Below are 25,175 nucleotides of genomic sequence, written 5' to 3'. Positions count from 1 at the left end.
ATTAAAGTCCCGGAGAGCCCTGGATTAGGATACAAAAAAGCCTCTTCATTGGGGTATCACCCTCAAAGTAATGGAATCATTGAGAGCGTAAACCAAATGTTTGAGCAGCATCTGTGCAGCTTTTCGTAGGTGGCACAACACAACTGGGCTTCCTTGTTTCTGTTTGCAAAGTTCTCCTATAATAACACCATGCACATGTCTGCTAAGTTCAGCCCATTCTAAAGAACGAATGGGTTTCATCTGAATGTGCTTTGCACATTCCAATCCAAAACTAACCAGTTACCCTCTGTGGATTGATGGTTGACAGATCTCCAGAAGATCCAAAAAGAGACTGTGGATAATCTGGATCAGGCCCATCCCACAACTAAGAAGTTTGCTGACTGCCAAACGAACTCCCCACTCTTTTATGCCGCCAATGGGCTGTTATGGCTGTCTTCTCGATATCTTCCAAGACACCTAACCCCGTCCAAGTTGTCTCCTTGATACTTTGAACCCTTCTGTATTATTCTCATGGTCAAATCTGTGACTGATCACTTGCAGCTCCCTCCTACATGTATTTGTATCTGTATTTGCATTTATTAAGTTTATATAGTGCTTTACTCCAAAACGCTGCACATGTTAACAACAGGATACATATAACAATTAACATAATAACAGTAACAGTAGAAGCAATTTACAATTATGAATCAGACCAACAAAACAGTAAGTAGAGCAATTAGTCAGAAAGGAAGAGGGAGAGTAGTGCAGTAGAACTGGGAGGAAGAGGGAGGGATAGGTAGGAGGAGGAGGAGGAGGAGGAGGGAAACAGAAGGGGTAAACGGGTGAGAATGGGGTGGAGGGAGATGATCATGGGGAAAGAGGGGAAGGATTGGGGAGGAGGAGCTAGAGGGGCAGGGGTATCATGGGAGGGGTATACATGGAGAAGAGTCTACCCTGTTTTCTATGTGTGTTAACCGAAGCATTCTTTTCTACCATCCTCAGGACATCACCCACCTCCTTCACATTTCCTATGTGATCAGGACCTGAAATATGAGTTAGCTCAGATTTGCAATACTAGATATTGTTGCAGTCAACCACAGTATCTGGTCACTTGGAAGGGATGCAACCCGTGTGATAGATTTTAGGAACTTGCATTACTTGTAAATGCCCCTGTGCAGCTTTGCCATTTTCCAAGTCTCAATTTTGGGAGGCCGGGCAGCTTGGCCTCTGTATGGCCTTTAGCACATAAATATATGAACGGTATCATTTGCAAGGGCCCACCTGAATACCTGACCAGATGAGTAAATGATACATGAGATACGGACCAAACAAGTTAGTTGTATTCCCTCTTAAGGGTTTAAATGCAAAATCCTAAGCATTTGCTGCAATACAGTAGCCTCATGGAAGATGTTCTTGTTGCTTGTCCAATTTCCAGTTTGTAGTTAGGTAATCCCAGATGACAGAGTGTCAAGTGCTCAATGAACAAGAATGCAAAGCTCAGAGATAACTATGCAGGGAAAAACCCTTCTACTAATAAAGGAAGTCCATCTTCTCTGTAAAAGGTCTGAGAACCAGAATCTTGTTTGTATTTATGTGTATTTATTTAAGCTTTAAAGCGCTTTCGCCAAAGTGCTGTACAATTCAATTATAGCGGTACAAACAAAATGTAATATGTAATTCAAAGGAAAACAAGGAAAGAAAAAGTATAAATTTAGTTTAAAGAGTAGCGAGAAGATGAGGTTTAAGACGAGTGCGGAAGAGATGCAGCAAGGGAGTAGAGCGAATAATTAAAGGGAGAGAGTTCCAAAGCTTAGGCGCGAGAAAAGAGAAAGAGTGGAAACGAGAAGAGGCACAAGGAGGAGTGGGGGCAGTAAGGTGAAATTGAGATTGCGACCGCAAGGTGCAGGAAGGAGTGTAGAGAGAAATAAGAGAGGAAAGATAGGGAGGAGCAATGCCATGTAAGCACTTAAAGACTTTGGCAAGGAAGTGAAACAGGAGAGGAGAGGCGAAGAGCCTACTTGAACGCACCTGTGTTTTTCTGCCTCTAGACTGCCACAAGCAATAGCTTGAGGATAGCGAGCTCCTGTACTTTGCCACCAGTGGCTAATAGTAGGTGTGATTACATGCCCTTGATAGTGGACAATAAAAGATCACATACAAACTCGGTCTTCCCTGTCAGGTGAACCATCTCCTGGCCTTGCAGCAGGTAGAAAAGACTCAGATGAGACAACCTGAAGAACACTTCATGCTTCAAGGAGAATGATAAAGACTTTCAAGGTCAGTAGCAAGCTGTTGACATATTCCCAAGTCTTCCATAATACAACAGAGTAGGAACATGACCACATCTCGACATGTACCTAATTTTACAATACCTTACATGCTGCACAATTCTATCAATAAATCATCTTCCCTTTTATTTCTTAGTGAACATTCTGCATGGTGCAGTGCCCTCTGTAAATTATCATTAATCTCCTCATTCTATTTAAATACAGGCCTAAAATGTGTGTAGATGTTTAGGTATGGTTGAAATGACTGCTTGTAAGCGATTATGTAAACTATTCAGTATGCACAGCAGTTTGAACTGAATTCAACGCATACTCACTTTCTTGCAAGGTATAATTCTTCGACGTCTGTAGCCCTTTTGTAGACCCGTTTCTGTAGCTGGTCTTCTATTGCCTGCTAACTTACACAGAAAGACTCATTGTTACGTTAAAAATACATGGGAAAACGTAACATATACACATATATAACGTGTTTGTCTTGGAAGCAAGGCAATGCAGCGCAACACAGGTTATAAATGAACAATAAAATAAATGAATACAAATAAATGCACACATAATAAATGAGCTTTACAAAAATGCATGTAAAATGTCAAAGCTGAAAAGTATTATGAACTATATTTTGTATACACGAATCACCTAAAACATTGTCATTGTTTAATTTTCTTTGTGGCGCAGAAACATTTGATTTAATTTTAGAATGCTTTAATGAATTTGCAGAATAATCTAAATTAAAAAGGTTATTGTTGCATATGGCCATCCGGTGTTCAAGTTGTACACTGTTCTGACATGATATCACTGTAGAAAGTCAATTCGGCATCGAGTGCTGGCACATCACTGGAATGTATAAGACCTGCGACCATGTCCCCCCCCCTACAGCAGTTCTCTACCTGACCTCAGAGAACTGAATGAAACAATGAACTTCTAAACAGATGGGCCGTGAAGATTTTCCTGGAATTGGAGCAAGCAAGTAAACCCGATTTCTTACTGTGGCTTATGCCAAACACTAACATGGGGACAGTAACATATGAACGAGTGGATGGTAGTGAGGATTTTGAAGGGGAGAGAGTTACAAATGAAGAGCACATGAATCACCACAAAAGTAATATTTAATTTCTCTTATTTTGCAGTACTTCCTTCCATGGGAACTTCTTGGGACACATTACAAAGAATAGAAATGGGGTGGAGATGACAACAAATCGATGTTGTTTCTTCAAATTGGGGTTTCATCTACTACTCAAGGTTATATTCTGCACCTTGCTTCATCTCTCTCAACCCCTGCTTTTATGGGCAGCTAGATACCCCTCACATCAGACTGTGGAGGAAGGTTTGGGAAATGAAACATGCTATGACTCACTTTACATATTACCACAGTATAATGTTGCGGACGCACTTTTCTGCCATATTTAAACCACTGCTTCTTGCTTGAGTAGGGCGAGACAGTAGATTGCACTGTGCATGTCTTTTCCATGAAGACCCTTCACCTAGCATGTAGGACTGCTCACCTTAACAAGTCTTGCATCTTGAAAAATAGTTATATACCTGGACTATACCCCTGCAGTGCAACGAGCTAGAAACTCCTACATTCCAATAAAAACCCGGCTGAGGAAGCTCAACCTGAAATACATGCTGCTCTATCCGTCACATCTCAAGATACTATATAAAGGAAAGGCAACATTCCTAGAGACCCCAGCCGCAGCCAACATGTGGCTCGAACATAATAACCTGGCCGACGACAGGGAAGAACCACCGAACTCAGACCGAAATTGACCACACACCTCCCAGTGAGCGCAAGAAACGGGCTGTCCCCTCGAAGGGGGAATTAAAAACGAACAGTAGGCAAACGAATCACTATGAAGTTCTACTGCAAAGTAAGCTACATCGGACGAGAGCTCGGAGGAACATACGAGCGACAGTCAAGCAACCCACCCCACCAGAAAAGGTGTAAGCAGTTTGCTCACACACTACCTGATCCAGAAGGCCAGGAGTGGCCTGGAAGGCTCAGGAACCCCCGGAGCACTGCAAGTTAAAAGCAACTGCTGGGGACAGTTTGAATAGTTTTGTTGAGTTTTCCCCATTCAACGCAATGGGAGTTACACAAGTTAAAAAATCTCCAACTAACGAAAAGCTTGAAGCCGTGACAGGAGGACAGGGGGGGAGAAGGCCAGGACAAGGTGAACGAGTAAAGGACACAAGCAGAGGCCGGGCAACGGCGATTGAAACCCAACCGCTCCGCTATGGCGTCTAAAGCAAATATAAAAATAATGACCTGAAATGTAAGGGGCCTGGGCTCTTACCTAGGCCGGAATAGAATCAAGTCCTATCTGAACAGAAAGAAAGTGCAGATAGCACTGCTGCAAGAGACACACTGCACGGCGGTCTCCCTGGCGAAACTGGGAGAACACTGGGGAGGTCAGGGGGTTGGAACTTCGTACTCTGAATACGCAAGAGGGGTATACACTTGGATTCACCCACAACTCCCATTCCATCTAATCAAGTCCGAGACAGACCCAGAGGGTAGGTTTGTGATACTATGGGGCCGGTTAGAACAAGAAGAGATCTGCATAGTAAATTCTTACCTCCCCAACACCAACATTCCAACGCACCTAAACATGTACGCCAAAATTGCGCCATACAGACACGGTATCCTTTTCTGGGGGGGGAGACTTCAACTGTGTCCATGATCCGATACTTGATAGGTCCTTCCCGCACCCAAAAGTGCCCTCAGCGGCTACGACAGCCCTCTCCCTATTAACCGACAGGTTGCACCTGGCTGACACCTGGAGAGAGTGTCATCCTGACGCCAGGGGGTACTCATATTTCTCCTCCCCACACGATCTCCACACGAGACTAGACTATGTCTTCATAAGTAATGAGCATCTGTCACAAATAGAAGAGGCCCAACACCTAGGCAGAACCATTTCCGACCACTCGCCACTCCTAGTGGAATGGAATCACGCTGGCCCCAAACCTCCTATTCCAATGTGGAGAATGCCGATTGACGCCCTTGGTGACCCGGCATTCAGGGAAGAGCTACACAAATTTATAGAAAGTTTTGTTGAGAGAAACACTGGAAGTGTTGACCATTTAAGCACAATGTGGGACGCCCTAAAAGTAGTGATGAGAGGGGAAATCATAGCGAAGGCAGGGGGCATTACAAAACAACTGAGGGGTGAACTTAACCACTGGGAGCAGCGGATTGAACAACTCGAAGAAACCCCGGTGGCCACTGAACAAAGGGAAGACAACCTCAAAGAACTTAGAACTAACTCTGCTCTAGCATGGGATAGACTCGCCAAATTTGACTATGCCACCAAAACTAATAGAATACATACAGAAGCAGATAAACCAGGCAGAATGCTGGCTTGGCTCTGCAAGAAAGAACACCCCAGACACACAATCACTGGGATACAGACTGTAGACGAAGGGGTAGCGCAGACACAGCAAGCCATAAATGACACCTTTAAGAGCTTCTATGAACACCTCTACTCTCACAATGACCAGGTTCCCCTAGAGCAAATCATGGACACCCTGGAAGAGATAGGACTCCCCAAGATGTCCCCTGAACTATCTGAAGCCCTAGACGCAGATATTACAACTGAGGATATCACGGAGGCAATTAAGTCACTAGCCACAGGCAAGACTCCTGGGAGCGATGGCCTACCCACTGAGTTCTATAAAGCTTATGAGTCCACCCTAACACCCCTACTACACGAGGTTTTTCAGGAAGCACACGAGAGAGAGATATTACCTGACAGCATGAGGGAGACCCTTCTGATCCCGATCATCAAGCCCAATAAACCCCCCGATAAATGCGACTCTTACCGCCCGACAGCAATGCTCAACTATGATGTGAACATTTTTACAACAGTGTTAGCAAACAGATTGGCCAGAATCATAGGGGAAGTAGTACATGAAGATCAATGCGGCTTCATACCAGCCCGGAACACAACCATGAACTTGCGCAGAGTGCAGCATGTCATCGCCCAAACCGAGGCCCACACAGAAGCATACGCACTGCTGTCCCGCGATGCCATCAAGGCGTTTGATTCGATATTTTGGGAGTGGCTAGTGGCAGTTCTAGAAGGGTTTGGCTTCGGCCCGGGGTTCATTAGGTGGATCAAAATACTATACACAAAACCCAGGGCCAGAGTAAAAACCGGGAAACATATATCAGAGGTCTGGAACATATGCAGAGGCACCAGACAGGGATGTCCTCTCTCCCCCATGCTCTACGTACTAGGACTAGAACCTATTGCCATCTATTTTCGAAAGCAATTCTTTGATGCTGGGATCCGGCTGGGCGGTATTGACCACATTATCTCTCTCTATGCGGATGATGTACTATTATTCGTCAGGGACCCACACAACAATGTGCCCACGATGTTGGACGTCCTAGACAATTTTGCAAAGGTTTCAGGCATAAAATTCAGCAGGGCAAAATCCTGCCTCTTCCCTTTGGCAGGCCTTGAGGGAAAAGATGTAACAAAACTTCCCTTGGTGGGAATACAATGGGAAAGAACCTTGTTCAAATATTTAGGGATACACATAATGCATTCCCCGGAGCAAATGCATGAGCACAACACTAAAGCCGCTCTTCCTGCCTTAAGAAAATCCATGACCTTCTGGGCGCAACTTCCCCTATCCATGATGGGCAGGGCCTCAATAATTAAAATGATGGTTCTTCTGAGATTCTTGTATGGATTCCAAAATGTACATTTCCACATCAAAGCGCATTTCTTCCGCCTATTGGAAAGAATACTGAGAGATTTCCTGTGGGAGAAGGGAAGACGCAAGATAGCACTCGCCACCTTGACATTACCATACACCCAAGGGGGAATCCAACTCCCAAACTTTGAAAAATATTATCTGGCAGCACAGCTCAGCTTTATCACCAAGTGGCTAGCAGATGATGCCACATCTGAGACGCCACTCTTGCAGCCACTGATCCCCCCGTTGTATATGAGAGAACTTTCCTGGGCCCCCACCCACCTAATACGAGATGCTCCCTTCATGGCCACCCTAGGACGAAAAATTTGGCATAGGACCGAAACCCTCGCCCATGCTAAACACCAGTACTCCCCGAACATACCGCTGCTCTCGGACCTATGCAGATCCCCTGAGGACCTACAACACCTCAGACACTGGGAACAGAAAGGGATATACTCATGGGAGGACCTATATACAGAGGGGGAGTTTAAAGAATTTGAAACGCTTCAGGAAGAAAATGGCGTCCACACAGGCGAGTTCCTGTGGTACCAAAGGATAAGATCTACGGCACGAACCAGGTGGTCGACATGGCCAGAGGAACCAGAATCAAACCCCTTGATCACGCTACTGTACGAACTGGGAGAGGGAAGGAGGCCAGTGTCTCAGATCTATAGCCACCTAAGTGACACCCCCAACCCACGCAGTGCTGAATTAAAAACAAGATGGGAAGCAGATATAGGCCGGGAATTGACAGACGTTGAATGGGAGAGGGCTCTCACATTTCCCAAAACAGTATCCAGAAACCATAGATTTAGACAAATACAACTGAACCTCTTACATCGGACATACTTAACCCCATCCAGGCTGGCCAAATTTAATAAAACTTAGAGCTCCAAATGTACATGGTGTGAAATGGACGATGCAGACTTGCTTCATGTATTCTGGTTGTGTGCCAAGACACAGCTCCTGTGGACTTCCATACAACAGACAAGTGAGTCTCTGGGGTTGACCAGATATGAATGGACTCCCGCGGAATGCCTCCTGGGCACATATCCCAGACCGGTGAAGCTAAAGCACCTTGCTAGATTAATGGACATCATGTGCATACTGGCTAGGAGGACAATTGCGATGTCCTGGAAGAAACCACTGGGACCTCAACAGAAAATCTGGCACAGAGAACTGAAACGGTGGGTGCTAGCGGAAACGAAGGCCTGGGAGGAGAGTGTGGCCAGATCTACAGACGCCTCGAACATGACCTTGAATGCCTGGAAAGTACTCACAGACCCCTTGTTCTACCCCTCCGATGACAAGTCCCCATGAGCTGGGACCAAACCACTGAAGGCAGATCTATGGACTAAATCGGAGTCCCTGAGACCAACCAGTCATAACTCCATGCGGTCCTTGCCAGCTGGAAACCCCCCTCCCCTGATGAACCAGACCCCCCCCCCCCGGCGCCACCAAACAACACAGGCTTATCAGGAAACAAAACACTTGGAGATAGTTAATGTTGTAATGTTAAGTTATTATTGTTTAAGATGCAAAGCGCCTTATCCTTTGATTGCAGATGTGTTGGTTGCCTAGTGGTTGTACCAAATAACAAATACCAATAAACAAATTTGAAAATAAACAGGTCTTGCATCTGACATGTTTCCCTTTTGGCTTATGTAAGTGTGTTTTAGGCTCTCCCTTCCAAGGAAAAGCTGCAATAGTAGATGGAAGTCATCATATTGCAAGTGCTCCCTTCTGGCTTTGAGTGTGTGTAAATCTTTAAGGTGTATATTCACTTTGACTAAATATATTATGCTATGCTGTCCTCCATGAGGACAGATTGCAGCTGGCATCAAAGGATTGCATAATGGGGCTTTGTTGTCTGTCAGCAATAATTTTTAAGGTGAGAGCTTGCCGGGTTAGGACCACCCCTTCCATGATGCATGTGTTCCTTTGGGTAAAAGAGAACAGTGCACATAGGGGCGGGCGGTCATTTGTGCAACAGTCTCGTGGTGCCGTTGGTTCTGTTTGTTATTGCCTCGACTAATAAATTGTTCACAAACCACTGGAATCGTGAGTGGTCATTTTTTCAACACAGGTTTGTTTCCGTGACTCGGATTCCTGCTGCTCTCCAGCCAGGTCCAAGGGCCACCAGGCACACTTCCCAGTGATCTCCCGGCCCCAGGAAAGACACGAAAGAGAGACGGAAGAGCTGGCCCGTAGCAACCAGACACTCAAGGAGGATAGGCAGAGCAGTCATGGTAGCAAGAGCCGATCGTAAAATCATGGTTTAGTGAACACAGGTAATTGTGTCACTTTATTGTTATGTCTTGCATTCTGTTGTCTGAAATAGGTTGGGGTAAATGTTTGTCTTTGAAATCTGAAAATCGATACTGAAACCTGAAGTCTAAAATCTGCTGGGATTGTCTGAGAATACAAAAGGGAAAGTACTCTGCCTAACTGTTTACCTGAAGTGAGAAAAAGTAAAAGTGGCTGGCCACAGCAGCACCTCCATGCTCCCTACTGGCTCAAGTGTACATGAGACTACTGTACCGGTCAGAGTAGGGTAGTACCGATCAGGGACTAGGATGAATGTGCTCTGTATGAGTGCGACGAAAATATTTGGATGAGAGCCCCTTAATTGTCTTGTCTTAAACAGCACTTTGTTACTTGAAACCCTAAGTGTGCAACTCAGTGGTGACCAGGCTGTATATTTCACAATATTCCCTATGCGCGTACTAGAGATGTAATAGGCTTTGTATCAACCGATTATGTGTTTTGTCTTTGACCCTTACCTACACATGTCTCCAAAAAGCTGAATACCATTCTGCATTTGGGGAGCGTAATGGGATACAAGCTGGTATTCAGCTGTCATCTGAATCTGACCAACAACTGAGGGGGTTTCTGAAATGTCTGTACCGGGGAGGAGCGGGGTTCAGGGGATGATACCTGAGCCTCTGAATAGACATGGCAGAGCAGTTAAGCTAATGAGCCGTACCCACGTCGCCAGCCACAGGACTCAACAGTGTCCCGAAGCAGACTGAGTTCGGAACAGAGCTGGGTCCAAAAAAAGTTCTACCATGTCTCACCCTCCGCCCGATATGAGAATGGGTTCAGAGCAGTCTAGACAATTGCCACTTCCTCTTAAAGGAAGCCCAGCACACTTCATGTTTACTCACTACTTGCCAAAAGCATGCAAGTACTGTGACGAATCACTTGATGTCGTGACTTCTCCTCGGGAGGTGGACCCTTACCATGAGGCCAGGAAGGTGAGGCTGCTACACAATAGTCCCCCTGGGGCTGGTGCTCATCAGGAGGATCCCATGGGAGCGGACCCCCTCGGAGGGAGAAGGGAAGACCATCAAGGGAGAGCGCAGTATGACAACCACCATTTTGCCATACATTATCCACCACACAACAAGGATAGAGCCCAAGCACCCCTCTATGTCTCCTCTTTATTCTGTTAGTTACTTCATGCATAGTAGCCCTGTCAAATTGTAGGAGTAGTTGACTACACAAGTACTGACACGAAGAGTAGACCAATAAAGAGCCCAACGTGGAACCAAGACAAAGTAGCTATTTGAGATTACAGAGCTGACGAACCATAAAAACTGACGAAGGACTACCATAAAAACTGACAAAGGACTTTCCTCAGGAGGAGAGGGACGCTGCGCAGAGAAGACAAGCTGCAGACCCGGACACCTGTAGAAAGCAGTGAGAGTCTGAAAAGGCGGAGGAAATCCTAAAATTACCGTTAGGCTGGGAAACCCGACATCCGGTGGCAGGAAGGAATCCAACAGAGTGGTCCAGGTGAGATCCGACGTGCAGGGAGAAACCAGCGTGGTGCAGTTCCTGAAAGCCATGAGCACAGTGCGAGAGCCCAGGGGATGCCAGAGAACCTTGCTGGTGTTGAGGAGGACCATAGGCCCTGTGGACCAAGTTGAAAGGTATGCAAGGGAGACTGGGAAGGCACGGGGAACTCCTGGAGGCTTTTGCTTGGGAGGAAGTGCAGAACCATCTTCCTCGTCCCAGTGGGACTGAGAAGAGAAATGAAACTGAAACATACTGGGTGAGAGAGCACCCTGGAGAAACCAAAAGAGCTACAAGGGTCTGGGATCCATATGCTGAGAGAATCAGAAAACTGTGCATGCAAGATAATGCCTGGCAGGATAGTGAACCGGGCCCGATTAAGAGACATAAACCTGAGAAGGGGGTCTGGGACCCACACAATGAGAAGAGAAAACAAGGGGGAGAGAGAGATATGCTTTGGCAAAAGTCAGGAGAAGAGCAGAGGAGGAAAGTTATATCCTCTAGCAAAAGTCAAGACATCATTGAGACTATTGAAGGAGAGCCTCAGAAAGGCCTGGGAAAGAGAGAAACTTCCCAACCTTTGTTGTACTGCAAAGAATCGCTTGAGAAGGCATGGGGAAGGGAGACTCCACCCTTGTCATGTGGAACTGTACAGACAAGCATAGTGTGGGACAGGGGAAGTAGGATATCCCCCCCCTATCATTAATGAATCAGGGCACTGGCATGGGATTGCTCCGGAATCCAGTGGTTCTGGGCCTCAGTCCTGCAGATCGTCGCCGATATTATTGGGGAACAAGTAGCCCTGTTACCGTTGGCGGCCCTCCTCGGCCTCACAAAATCCCTACGTTCCACATCCCGCAGACTGGCAGCGCTCCTCCTGGTGTTGGCCCGTAGGCGGATAGCTATGGCCTGGAGCCGGGGCCCCCTACCCAAAATTGTAGATTGTTAAAAAGACATTACCTATTGTCAGGATGTAGAGAGTGAATTTATAAGAACCCTACCACTGCATGTTCGACCCCCCGACATCTGGGGGCCGTGTATTACATATCTGCTAAACAGTGCAGCTCCTTCCACTACTGAGAGCTCCTAATTCCGAAACAGATCTGTGAGGTTGGGAGACACTATATATTTGTGCCTTAATGGTGATTGACAATTAACCAGGAAATTCCTGATGCTTGTTGTTGTGGTCATGGGTGGGGTGGGGTGGCTCTGCGGTCGAACCCGGGAGCAGGAAATGTTATGTTTTCTTTTCGCTTTATTCTATTCCCTTCCTTTCCCTACCCTCTCTTCAATTCGTCCCCTTTTCTCCTCTGTTCCGCCTTGCTCAGTTAGTGCACCCTGATGGTGTGCTTGTGTTTTCTGTTGTTCTGTAAAATTTCAAAAATAAAGTTTAAAAAAAAACAAAAATTAATGAATCATGGCACAACCTATTATATTGTTTTCTTTTGAAGTGTAAGGGACGGATATAGGTTTGGGCACAGGACAATGGACCATTTGATTTTGACGGATGTTCTGACACCATACTTAGTTTTATTTGAGGCAGGGAAGCCCCTCGTTACAGGGATAGATAAGGTTCTTCCTTATTTTTCTGTTAAATTAAAGTTCATGCCGACAAGCATGCCACCGTTGTATCCCATGTCTACTTCTGGACCCTTCCAGTACCTGGAACAATGGAACGAATATAAAAAGAGTGAGCCACCTAAACATTTTCATCAGGAAGGCACAATCGACTTAGACAGGATAACACATTTACGTAAGGCATTAGAGATGAAAGGAGCAGGTGTACACCAATGCCAATGGGACATTTACCGCGACTGGTATACCCAAGCCACTAAGGTACAGACTGAATCTAAGACCCGGACACTGCAAGACTCTCAAGAAAAGCTCCAGGAGCAGGTAAAATCCATGAAAACCGAGTTACTCCAACCTGATGATAAAGGCCCATAAAGCCAGGCATGAACCATTATATCCTGTTGTCCAAGGGGAGCCCTTGATAAAAGAAAGCCCAGAAGATATTTTGGACACTTATAACGTCATTCCCAATCTACGACCTGCTAGCCCAGATTCCATCCAACCGACAACTTAACATCAGTCCACTCCAATAAATCATATGACTGGCCCGTTTACTCCTGAAATACGAGCTCAAATTTCTAAATGGGTTTCGCCATCCTCAGGTGCTTTTGAATGATTCCCGAATTCGACAGTGTGAGGAATCGAGGGTGTCCTCAGTTCTCTTCTCCCCCCCCCCCCCAAGTGGGCAGGGCAAGGCTGTCGATTTTGGATCCTGACCCTGGGAGTGAATATGCGAGGGAGGACTACCTGGGTGGAGGAGACTTGGGGAGTGGAGACGAGTCACCCTTGGGTGAGGCACAGTGTCCCCCATTTGTCTTTCACCATGAGTCCAATGTCTCCCAAGCCTTTATAGGCTGTTGTCAATCCCTTCCATGGTTTTCCCGAAAATCGTTCCCTAATAAACACCACTCTGGTACTGGGACGAGGAAGAGGGATGCCGAGTACCAAGAGCATTATCTAATAAATGAACATTGCCTACACCTGAAGCCAAGCGGGCGGTATAAATGGCCCACCTCAGGTGAGGCCAAGAGAATCATCAATGGAACACTTGCTGGAGAAGCTGGAGGTAAAGTCAGAGAGACGCGTGCCCATAGCGCCGACGAGCTGCAGAGTTGTTGCAGTGGAAGCTGATTGTGGCAGGAGCATACGAGAGGTCTCTGGCAGCAGAGCTGGTCTGGATACTTCCTGGAGTCAGAGAGATTCGCTCTCCGTACAGCAGAGGCAGTGGACACCCGGGAGGAAAGGCATGCCGAGCCAGGAGAAGCGACAGCCACAGCGGGCCTGCCGTTACAGAGAAGAGCACCTGGAGACAGCGAACCCGGTTAGTCCAAGAAGCCTGATTGACTCTGGGACACTGAGGTATAGACCGCGTGGTTGCTGCAGGTCGGGTTGCTCGCAAGGAAGGGAGAAACCGTTTGGGTGATATGAATGCCGGTCAAGTTTGAATTCAAACAACAGAAGGTAAAGTAATTATAAAGTTATTCATATGGCTAAATCCCTAGACAACATTTAAATGACCCTATCTGTGCGTAATCTCTTATCAATTGAATAGGGGCCCTAATTGGTGCTGCTGGGCCGACTACAAGTGGTGTTGAGATCTTGTCCCTGAACTCTCTAAAAACACCTTCCTGGAGTCCAGTACGTGCACACAGATTGGAGGTCGATTCTTGTATTTTTAATTTGTCGCCCCCAATGTGTGTGTCTTTTCATTAAAAACACAACAACACAACACCCAAAGCAACTGGTTTAGAGAACAGTTGTCAGTGGGAGAGATTTTGCTAAAAACAAGGGGCAAAACGTGTATTTCTCGCTAGGCCTGGTGGATAACCCAGACCTTCATTCCCTTATAAAGAAAATTAAGGGCTTGTTTAAAGAAATTTAACCTGTTATCCACACACACAGTGGTTCATTTGAAGTTTGGACTAGCGAGAAATACGCGTTTTGCCCCTTGTTTTTAGCAAAATCTCTCCCACTGACAACTGTTCTCTAAACCAGTTTCTTTGGGTGTTGTGTTGTTGTGTTTTTAATGATAAGACACACACATTGGGGGCGACAAATTAAAAATACAAGAATCGACCTCCAATCTGTGTGCACGTACTAGACACCAGGAAAGTGTTTTTAGAGAGTTCAGGGACAAGATCTCAACACCACTTGTAGTCGGCCCAGCAGCACCAACTAGGGCCCCTATTCAATTGGTAAGAGATTACGCACAGATAGGGTCATTTAAATGTTGGCTAGGGATTTAGCCATAGGAATAACTTTATAATTACTTTACCTTCTGTTGTTTGAGTGTTACAATACTTTGGCATAAGCAGGAGGGAACTGCCTTTAAACTCCCCTTTGTGGTTACTCAAGTTTGAATTCAGTCAAATTACTGAATACTTTTGATAATCATGGTGACATGAAACTGCTAAGAAAACCGAATGAAAGGTTTTGTGAATACCGAGCTATAAAAGATATAAAATAAAGGCTAACCTGTAGCCAAGCTAAACCCCAGGGTGAATTACATGAAAATGTGAGTTTAAGCAAGCTTTGTCGAATGCCAAGAGGAGGTTTTAAGCCTTGCCAAGGGAGAACGAACGCAAGAAAATAAGCACAGGAACTGTGTTAATTGTGAGAGGTAGCATTGGCAAGAGCCATAGAAATATATGAAAGGGCAACAAGTGAGTAGTGGCAATGCAAGAAATGTAAAAGCATCATGAGGATGTGAAATGGGAATAAAGCAAGTACCACTGTAGAGCTGAAACAGTGGCAACATGTATACTAGGAAGAAGAGGCAAGACAGGTGTGTCGGTTGCGTGAGCTGTAAAGGGTGGACCGTGTGCACCTAGACCGAGGACACCTACTTATGTGAAAGCCACCTAAAATACCAGTAAAGTAGCTTGTAATTGAGTGTTAAGAAAATTTGGTGTGAACTGAAATTAAGGAATATGGAACTGTAAAAGATAACCAAACCAGAAGAACTGGAAATTATCACGAAGAACTTTGTTTTTCAAAAGCTTAAAGCTTGGGAAAAGGACCCCTTTTGCATTGTGGACAATCTTGAACCTTGGGGGGAGGGCTAGCCCTTCCCAAACTATGAGCTGGAAGACGCTCTGAACTTTTGTTTGAACACTTCTATTTTTGACTCTGACATCCCTACACATTGTATACAAATAGCTGTGAGGGTAAGCTTAGGTTTTGGACACAGACAGACTTTTACTTTGAACTTCTTGACGGAGACTATCCTTAGTTTAGGTAGGGAAATCCCACCTTAGCATGTCAGTTTGGACATTAAGGATTTGAGTGATAGCTTGTAGGATGATTTTACCAGGCCCCTCTCCCTCCTTCATACTTTATACCCGGTAACATAATAAAGCTACATCTACTTTCAAGCTCACTAGCTCCTGAGTGCTTGTTGCATCGTACCATAGTATCCTGTGAACCCATAAACTATAAATTGGTGAGGCGTTGTCAGAGTCCTTATTGAATTTCAGTCTTCCGTGATGAAATGCATGCGCAGGGTGATAAGGGTCAAGCTGTTGTGAAATGTCCCTCCAGGTTTTTATGCCCGTGGGGTAGGGCTGCGTTGCACTTTCATTACAGTCATGTGACTGTTTATGCGGAGTGAGGCACAAGGAGCTCCAAGAACTTTTAACAGGTCTGTGCCTGCACTATTGTTTTGTTTTTTTAACAGTTATTATTGATTTTAATATGACTCATACACATGACATCAGCGGAACAAGAAATACATAATCAGACAAGAGCAAACAATACAATATGCCAAGTTGCACCACTTTAACCAAAAGGAAATAGCCAACCTCTGCTACCAAACCCTCAGCCCCCCAACATATCATCCCCCCCTCCCAGTTGCTAGTGATGCAGTACTCGATGCACTGCTCCCGTAATATGCTGGTGTTGGTGTAGGTCTGTCTAGGTGGCTGCGTGGGGTGCTTGTTCAGCCTCTGTTCCTGGTGGCGCAGGCGTGAATAATGCCTGGATATCAGCATTGGTATCTGAGCGGCTTAAGTGTGCCGCCCGTTTCCACACCGTTGTTTCTGCCAGTGCCCATTGTTTAAGGTCCCGCCACCAATCCGCTATACAGGAACCCTATTGAGATTTCCATGTCATTGCTATCTTGCGTTTCGCCAGCACAAAAGCTGAGCATGAATGATCCGGGCGTGTAAACCGGCCTAGTAAGCAGGCTGCAGGCGATAGTGGATATATGTTCAGGTTCCCCTCTTTCATTTTATCTGCAATATTCTCCCAGTACTTCCTTATGATGGGACAGGACCAGAACATATGCAGAATGCCCAGAATCCGAGGCTGTGCATCTAGGACAGCCATGCGCAACTGCTCCAGGGAATTTTGATATTCTAAGGGGAGTTCGGTACACTCGGTGCATCACATACAGTTCGATCAACTGTAATCTCGCATTCCTGGACACCTTCTTGTGGTACCTCAGTATGTGTGCCCACTGTGTGTCTTGAATCGGGCCCCCAAATCTTTCTCCAACTTAGCTTGTATGGACAGCTCGGGTATGGGCCTGCTCGTAAGGAGCCATAAGTACAGCTTAGAAATGGTGTGTGCTTTCGGCAATATCATACAGGGTGTCTATAACTGAGTATGTTTCCAGCGACTCCACATACATGGGCCATCTACATATGATCGCGTTCATCAGAGTTCTGTGTAGTAGAAATTGACCATGGTGGAGACCCGTGTTGTCCACTAACTCCTAGAATGGTGTAAATCCAGTACCTGTGAGCAGGTCTCCCACCGTGGCAACACCTTTTCGGCTTCCAGTGTGTGCGGATAACCTGTCGCACTTGGGTTGCGTCTGGTGCTAGCGAGGCCAGGGCAATCTGTACCATAAATGGGTCTTTCATCTTAAGTAAAGCCATTGCTCTGTCCCATAAGTGAATGCCCAGTGTCACCAGATAAGGATGGGCCCCTGCGTGCAGTCGCTTATTCCACAATACTTCCTTCAGGACGATACGTGGATCCGCCGGTTGGAGAAGCCGAGTATCCAGGATAGATTTGTCCACTAGCCACCCTACCATGAACTGTAGCTGTCCTGCTAAGTAGTACGGCTCAAAATGGGGCACTCTAATGCCCCCTTCTTCGTAGGGTCTTTGTATTAAAGCCAATGCTATCCTGAAGGTGCCGTTACGCCACAAGAATTCCCTGCACACTTTGTCTAACTTCTTAAAGAAGGCTTTCGGACTATTATATGGCACATTCACAAAGTAATGTAGTAGACATGGGAGGACAACCATCCTTAGAACGCCACCCTGCCCATCAATGAGAGGAGCATCTTAGTCCAAAACGTTATGGAGTTCTTGCCCCCCTCCACAAGGCTTTTAGTGTGTTATTACTGTGTTCCTCGGCCGGATCTTGATACATGTCGACTCCTAAGTATCAGAACAAGGCCGTGCTCCACTTAAGAGCCAGCACTGGAAGTTTGTTGGGTTTTGTTTTCGACAGTGCAGCCAATGGAAGCAGGGATGACTTGTCCATGCTGACCGTAATACCCGAAATCTGAGAGAAGCACGCTAGTGCTTTGATTATCAATTCTAGATTGTCTTCGGGTTTTTGCACGTATAAGTGTGTCGTCTGCATACAGAGATCAGGTGATGCCTCCCTAGAATCGGTATACCTGCTGTAATATATTCCACCCGCAGATATGCAGCCACCGGTTCCATTGCTAAAATGTACAACAGCGGGGGGGTTGTGGGCATCCCTGTCTAGTGCCCTTTTCCAGCACCCAGGACTCCGAGAAGTGCCTGCTTGTCCTGACTCTAGCCATCGGGTCTTTGTAAATAATTTTGACCCATTGGAGGTAGTATGGCCCAAAGCATATCCTGCGCAAGGTGGCAAATAGCCAGTCCCATCTAATGTAGTCGAAAGCCTTTATGGCATCTAAGGCTGCGATAGCGCACAGTGTGTCCCAAGAGGCTGTGCTATACATATGATGTAGCAGCCTCAGGTTACAGGACATATTCCTGCCCGGCACATATCCTGTTTGATCGGGGTGCACTAGCGTGTGTATTACCCTCTTCAATCTGTCTCTAACATTGACGTTAAAAGTTTGCTATCTTGGTTGAGCATAGACAAGGGTCTAGATGAGTTACAATCGTGTGGCGGTTTATTGGGTTTCAGCAGGGGGATTATTATAGACTCTCTCAAGCTGAGCAGGAGGATGCAATTATCATGCGCCTCCGTCAGAGCTTGCAGGAGGTGTTGGGCCAGATCCATGGCAAATTCTTTGTAGAACTCGCTCGGCAGACCATCTGAACCCAGAGTTTTCCCAATGGGTAGCGTTCTTATGGTGTTTATCATCCCTTCTAATGTGATTGGTGTGTCTAGATCGTGTGATGCCTCCTCGCTCAGTTTAGGGAGATCAATGTCGTTCAGGATCTCTTCCATGTCTGTGGGGATGTGGGCGCGCATGTCTTTGTATAGACTGCGGTAGAACTCGTAGAGCACCGCGTTAATACCTTCCTGGGTGTGGCACATGGTGCCTTGCTATGTCTGTCTTACAAAAATGGGTGAGTGGTGTTAATCCGGGAATAGATAGAGGCAGCACTCAAACATTTGTTACATGAGTGCACACCCGGGGTTCCTCTCAAATTCTACCATCCTTTTTACTTTTTACTTAGCCACGCCAAAATCGTGCCTGGCTTATCCCCCTCCACGTGTTGCCTCTCCACATATTTACTGTAACTGTGCTTACCCAGGCATCTCCACTAGTTTAGGCACTGTTGCTGTAAGGCTATTTCCCTCATTTATCTGTACCCTTAGTCAGCATGGGATTGTGCTAGCGCTTGCAGTGCGTCCTCGGCAGCAGACAATTCCCTGCTGAGTGTGGCTTGGATGCCCCCACCGACTTGGCAATAGCTATGCCTCTAGTGACTAACTTTAAGGCTTCTCAAAGGGTGCCCGCGATGTCGACACTACCATTGTTATGTTGGAAGTATTCTTTGATACCCACTTTAATATCCTCCCGGAAAGTGGAATCTGTTAGGGCTTTGCCTCTCAATTTCCATGCCGGAATGGGGGGTCTCGGGCTGTGTATTGCCATTGCAGTAGCAAGGGGACATGATCGTATAGCACCGTACTCTTATATTCCACTGTCAGTGATCCTTCCGCCAAATTGTCCCCCACAAAGAAATAGTCAATTTTATTTTTAAATTTCTTTATTGGCATTTTCTTAATTTACAGTCGCATACAATCTTATCCGAATCAGTGTTTTTCACTAGAAGCAATCTGAGTATTCTAACAACAACTTCAATGGTACATAACAAACAAAAATAACTGTCTCCATGTATAGCACATTTTGCAGTTTATAATGAGTGGAAAGCATGAGGCAGGGGCAAGCGGGGGGAGGGAGGAAGGTTGCACTTCATAGAGCAGAGTGACATAGTGGCTCAGGCCCCCTATCATGCCAAGCTTATTGTTGCTGGTATGAGCAGTGGTTCAAGGGGGCTTATCATCAGAGGGGTGAAACACTTCTCTTGTCAAAGCCTTCCATGCCTTGAATGTCGCACTGGCGTCATCAGGGGATCTGGAGATGCCGTCCTCCCAGGCACTGGTTTCCGCTTCTACCCAGCGCTCCAGCTCACTATACCACGCAGAGAATTGTGGTCCCTTGACACTCTTCCACGGGGGTCAGCCGTTGTTTCTTCTGGCCACTCGCCCCATTTTGTCTATGCTACCCACTTGATGCGTTGGTACCACAGGAATTGACTTCCAGGCAGTCCCACTACAGATTGAAGTGATGTGAAGTCCATAAATGTTCCCTCGTCATATAGGTCTCCCCAGGAATAAACCCCCTTTCTTTCCCAGTGTCCGATGTTCACTAGATCCGTTGTGGTTTTGCCCAAGTCTGAGATCAATGGGATCTTGGGGGAGTAGGGGTGATCCAGCCGTAACAGTGTCCTGGTCCTATGCCGAATCTGCCTCCCCAGTGTTACTATCATGGGCATATTGTCCAGGCCATTGGGAGGAGCCCAGATAATTTCCCTCAAGTGTAGCGGGGTCACCAAGTGCTGTAGCAGTCCGGTTTCCGTCGTGACATCGTCCGATAACCACCGAGCCACTTAGCCAAGTTGTGCTGCCAGGTAATATTTCTCTAGATCGGGGAGTTGGATGCCTCCCACGCGACAGGGGAGAGTCAGCGTGGTCAGTGCAGTCTATGTCTGCCTGTTCCCCACAAAAAAAACGAAGTATTGTCTCAAGTAGATGGAAAAAGGAGGACCGAATGTAGTAGCACACATTCTGGAAATGGTACAGAAACCTGGGGAGAATGGATCATCTTGGTGATTAACGCCCTGCCCATTACAGATAGGGGAAGCTTGGACCAAAATCTGATTGATTTGCGTAACACCTTAAGTGTGTCCCCCGTGTTGTGTTCATACATTTTCTCTGGTGTATGCATTATGTTAACTCCTAAAAATTTAAATGACTCTGTCTGCCATTGAATTCCCACCATGGGCAGGTCTTTCACATCGCTGCCTCCTATGTCTGCCAGCGGGAACATGCAGGACTTTTGTCTGCTAAACTGAATGCCAGAGACTTTTGAATAATTATCCAGGACCTCCTGCATGGTCGGCACATTCAGATGCGGGTCCCTCACATACAGGAGGACATCATCTGCGTATAATGATATTGTATGGTTCACTCCTCCCACTCAAATCCTAGCATCGGAAAATTGCTTCCTGAAAAAAACAGCGATGGGTTCGAGGCCCAGTATGTAAAGCATAGGGGATAGCGGGCATCCTTGCCTGGTGCCCCTGCGTATGTCCCATGCCGAGGAAATAAACTTCCCAGATTTCACCCTCGCCCTCGGTCTAGTGTATAGCATTCTCACCCATTTGATGAAACCATCCCCAAATCCGAATTCCTTAAGGGTTGCTAAGAGCCATTCCCAGTAGATGGAATCAAATGCTTTTATAGCATCCAGTGATAGCAATGCATAAGATCCCCATCGCTGACCCACCTGGTCCATAACATGTTGGAGCCGGCGAAGATTCATTGTTGTGTTGCGACCGGGCACGATACCGCATTGGTCTGCATGCACCTATCTGCTTGGAAAGCCGCTTCGCCAGTATCGAGGTCAGTTTTTTGATATCATAATTGAGCGTGGCAAGTGGGTGGTACGAATCACGCTCTTCTGGCTTTTTTCCAGGTTTGAGCATCAAGACCACTAGCGTCTCCCTCATGCTTTCTGGCAGCACCCCTCTGTCGTATGCCTCCTGAAATACTTTATGCAGGAGCGGTGCAAGGGAGGACCCGTATATTTTGTAGAACTCGGGGGATAACCCGTCGGTACCCGGGGTCTTATTTGTGGCTATGGACTTTATCGCCTCTGTCACGTCATCAATAGTGATTTCGGTGTCTAAGGCTTCTCTTTGTGCTGGTGTCAGCTTCGGGAGACCATCTCCTCCAACGTGTTCTGAATATCCTCCTGGGGAACCGGGGCATCATGTGAATATAGGTGGGCATAAAATGACTGGAAAGTGTCATTGATTTCCTGCTGAGTCAGTCTCAGTGCACCTCCCGCATCTCTCAGTGCTGTCGTTAGGTGCTTGGGGTGCTCTCTTTTACAGAGCCATGCCAGTAGGAGGCCTAGTTTATCTGCCTCCATATGTGCTTTAATGGTCCTTGCAGTGTAATCAAATTTGACTAGTCTGCCCCATATCTCTTTGCACTCTTTCCTAAGCAGATTTAGTCTGTCCTCCTCCCCCTCACCACTCAAGGTGGCGGCTTCTATGTTTTGGATTTCGTCTTCCTGCTGTTCCAGCTCAGTTCGCAGTAGCTTCCTGATGCCACCCGCTTTCGCTATGACTTCCCCTCGGATTACAACTTTTAGGACCTCCCATACCGTACTAAACTGTGCCACACTGCCCTCGTTTTCCTCTATGTACTTCTCAAGAATGTCACAGAGCTCCTCCCTAAAGGCAAGGTCTTTCATTGCATCAGTAGGCATCCTCCATATCGGGATGGGGGTCCTAGGACCAGCCACCCTCCATTCTACTATCAAGGGGGAGTGGTCAGAAATAGATCGCCCCAAGTAGTGTGCAGATTCCATCTGGGGCATATGTTCTTTTCCTATGAATATGTGGTCCAACCTGGTGTAAAGGCCATGTGGGGAAGAATAGTAAGAGTAACCCCTCACCCCCGGATGCAGCTCACGCCAGATATCTGCCAAGTCTAACCATTCCACCGCCGCATTCAATGCGGTGGAGGCAGTTATGTGGTTTGATGGAGGAACCGACCTATCCAGGTCCGGGTCACGGACACAATTGAAGTCCCCAACCCAGAGAAAGAAGCAGCTCCTGTATTGGGCTATCTTGGTGTGGACCAGATCTAGGTGGGCCGGACTATTACAGTTGGGACAGTAGGAGTTTACTATGCATAGTTCAGTCTGTTCAATGTGGCCCCACAATATTGTGTATCTGCCCTCCGGGTCCGATACCAACCCCGCCAGTTGAAAGTGAATTTATCTATGTGTACACCGCTCTGGCAAACTTGGAATATGCCTCTCCGTAGCCCTGTCCTCCCCATTGCCCCTGCAGTTTGGCCGTAGATTCCTTCGTCAGATGGGTCTCCTGTAGCAGGGCTATTCCCACCTTCTTTCTCTTCAGGGAGGATTTAATTCTGTTCCTCCGAAGGAACGAGCCAATCTCCAGGACATTCCATGTTATGATTTTGATCGTGCAGCCATACTATTTTTAAGTGACTTTTGCGGTCGCCCGACCCCGGCCCCTCCCTTTCGCTCAGAACATGGACAGAGTCTGCGTCTTGGATGCCTCGATCATATCCCCCCCACTCCCTCCGCCCAGTGCCACCCCCCATCCCCCCATCTTCTGGAGACTTTGTAACCAACAGAACATATAACACAATGAACCTAAAAAGAAAAAACATTAACAAACAACTGCTCCCAGCTGATGCCCCAGGGTGGCAGCGCTCAGGAGCCCCCTCGCCATTTGGACCTTTCCAGGTCATTCGGCGTGGGTGAAGTGCTGGCAACTGGTCTCTCGGGGGCTGGGTACCGGTCTGCTGCGAGTGTGGCTCTGCGAGTTCGCCATCCGATTTGGCGGTTTAGAAGATATTGCGGCCAGTTAATTAAGCGATGTGGTCGACGGGCCACATCTTCTTACGTTGTTCTACAGCTTTAGGTACAACCCAGCCCTCCCACCCATACAAATGGTGTTCAAGTAATGGGCTCCTCATCTCCAGAGAGTCCATTGTGTTCCATCCACATGTTGGCCACTGCACATGTTTGTAGGAAGATTGTTTTCCCATTATACATCACCTTGAGACGAGACGGATATAGTAGCATATATTTGAGGTTCCGTTTCCGGAGCCTTGCTTTGACTGGCACAAAAGAGTTCCTGGCTCGTTGTACCACAGGGGTGTAGTCTGGGTAGATAGCAATCTTGGAGCCGTCACTCTTTATTCCCCCCCACCCCCTTCTCGGGAGTCCCAGAGTATTGTTTCCCTGTCTCGAAAATTCAAAATCTTCGCTATCATTGGACGGTGGTAGGAGCCCGGTGGGGGCCTCTTTTGTAGTGATCTGTGGGCCCTTTCCACTGAGAAACCCTGTGACAACTACCCTGCTCCAACTTCTTGCTGCAACATAGTTTCTACAAATTCCGTCGGGTTTAACCCTTCCATTCCCTCCGGGATCCCTAGAATATGGACGTTGTAATGGCGTGCACGTCCTTCTGCATTTTCTGACCTCTCTTCTAGTCGCGCTACCTTCATTTCCAGTTCTTGTACCTTGGCTTTCAGGTCAGTGTTCGTTTCTATGGTTTCCTGAAGTCCTGTTTCTGCCGTGGTCACTCTTTCTGCCAGATTACGGGCGTCTTGGCGCATTAGCTGCATGTCAGTTTTCACCTCATCTATCTTTGTGTCGATCAATGTCCTCAGGGCCGCAATGGCCTGCAGCACCTGCATATCTTTGGAAGTGTCATCCAATGGGAGAGATTCATGGCACTCAGAAGTCTCCTGCTGCGACTGCATCTTCGGCCTGGCCGCCGAGAATTAATCCATTATGGACGCTTTAGGTTTGTTCTTAGTGAGGGACATTGCCTATTGCAGCATTCTAGGGTTCAGCCTTGACTCTCCGGTATTGTGGCATTCCGAATGGTGTCGTGGTATTAGGTGGACTGGCGCGGCCGCCGGCGTTATGTCGTAATTCCTCTAATGAGTCGGGTGCAGAGCTGTACCCTGCAGGCCTTTTTTTCGCACTGTGCTGTTTTTATTTTGCTTGGCAAAGCGTCTTCAGGATATACGCCGTCAGGTTCACCTGCCAACAGGTTGAGTTGGGTTTTATGGCAGTTTCAGGAAGGTAGGTCCTTTCGAACTGCCGGTCTCAGCTGTAGGAGCGAGCCTCTGCTCTATCACTTAAACTCAACCAGTTGCGGATGGGCTAGTGCTGTAGATATGGTGGCCTTTGTTCAATGTCACTGTACCTCCAGAGTGTCTCGGCCTGCGTGTAATCTGTGTGCTCATTGTCCTTTGGGCTAATTACTCCAGCAGTCCAGGTCTAGGAAACTGAAAAGGGGAATGGTTGTGAGGCAACAAAGTTCTCCTTGTGTTGGCAGCAGTGCTGGTGCCTTATTAGAGCTTCCTCAGTGGTAGAATAATTACCTTCCCTTTCTGTTTTATTTGGCTGCAATACCACGTATTGCGGTGTCTCTAGCTGGCCCTGATCAGTCTTCTTCTCTGTTTGTGCCCCTCATGGGGTTCACCAATGTGTCCTCCCTCCTGTGACAGCTTTGTTCTCTGCCTTGGTGTCCGGGGCTTGTTATTTGCTGCCCCTGGGGAGGTGATGCCCATGTGGCGATTAAC

The 25,175-nt window shown here is 47.0% G+C and overlaps 1 protein-coding gene across 3 annotated transcripts in view; it reads right to left on the bottom strand.

Annotated features, from left to right (window-relative positions):
* Window positions 1-25,175, bottom strand: part of LRRC72 (leucine rich repeat containing 72) — a 486,094-nt gene that overhangs the window by 403,441 nt on the left and 57,478 nt on the right. For 2 of the 3 annotated variants that reach the window (XM_069648607.1, XM_069648605.1), the window contains exon 2: window positions 2,582-2,658. In XM_069648607.1, coding sequence (XP_069504708.1) covers window positions 2,582-2,658 — 77 coding nt within the window. Of the gene's footprint in view, window positions 1-2,581; window positions 2,663-25,175 lie in introns of all 3 variants that reach the window. The other variant, XM_069648606.1, reaches the window with a different exon arrangement.

The sequence above is a fragment of the Ambystoma mexicanum genome, chromosome 2q (genome assembly GCF_040938575.1).
Source record: "Ambystoma mexicanum isolate Mex_15411 chromosome 2q, UKY_AmexF1_1, whole genome shotgun sequence".
NCBI classification, from domain to species: Eukaryota; Metazoa; Chordata; class Amphibia; order Caudata; family Ambystomatidae; genus Ambystoma; species Ambystoma mexicanum.
Note: the sequence above shows the minus strand (reverse complement) of the source record. Positions and strands in the feature narration are given on the sequence as shown.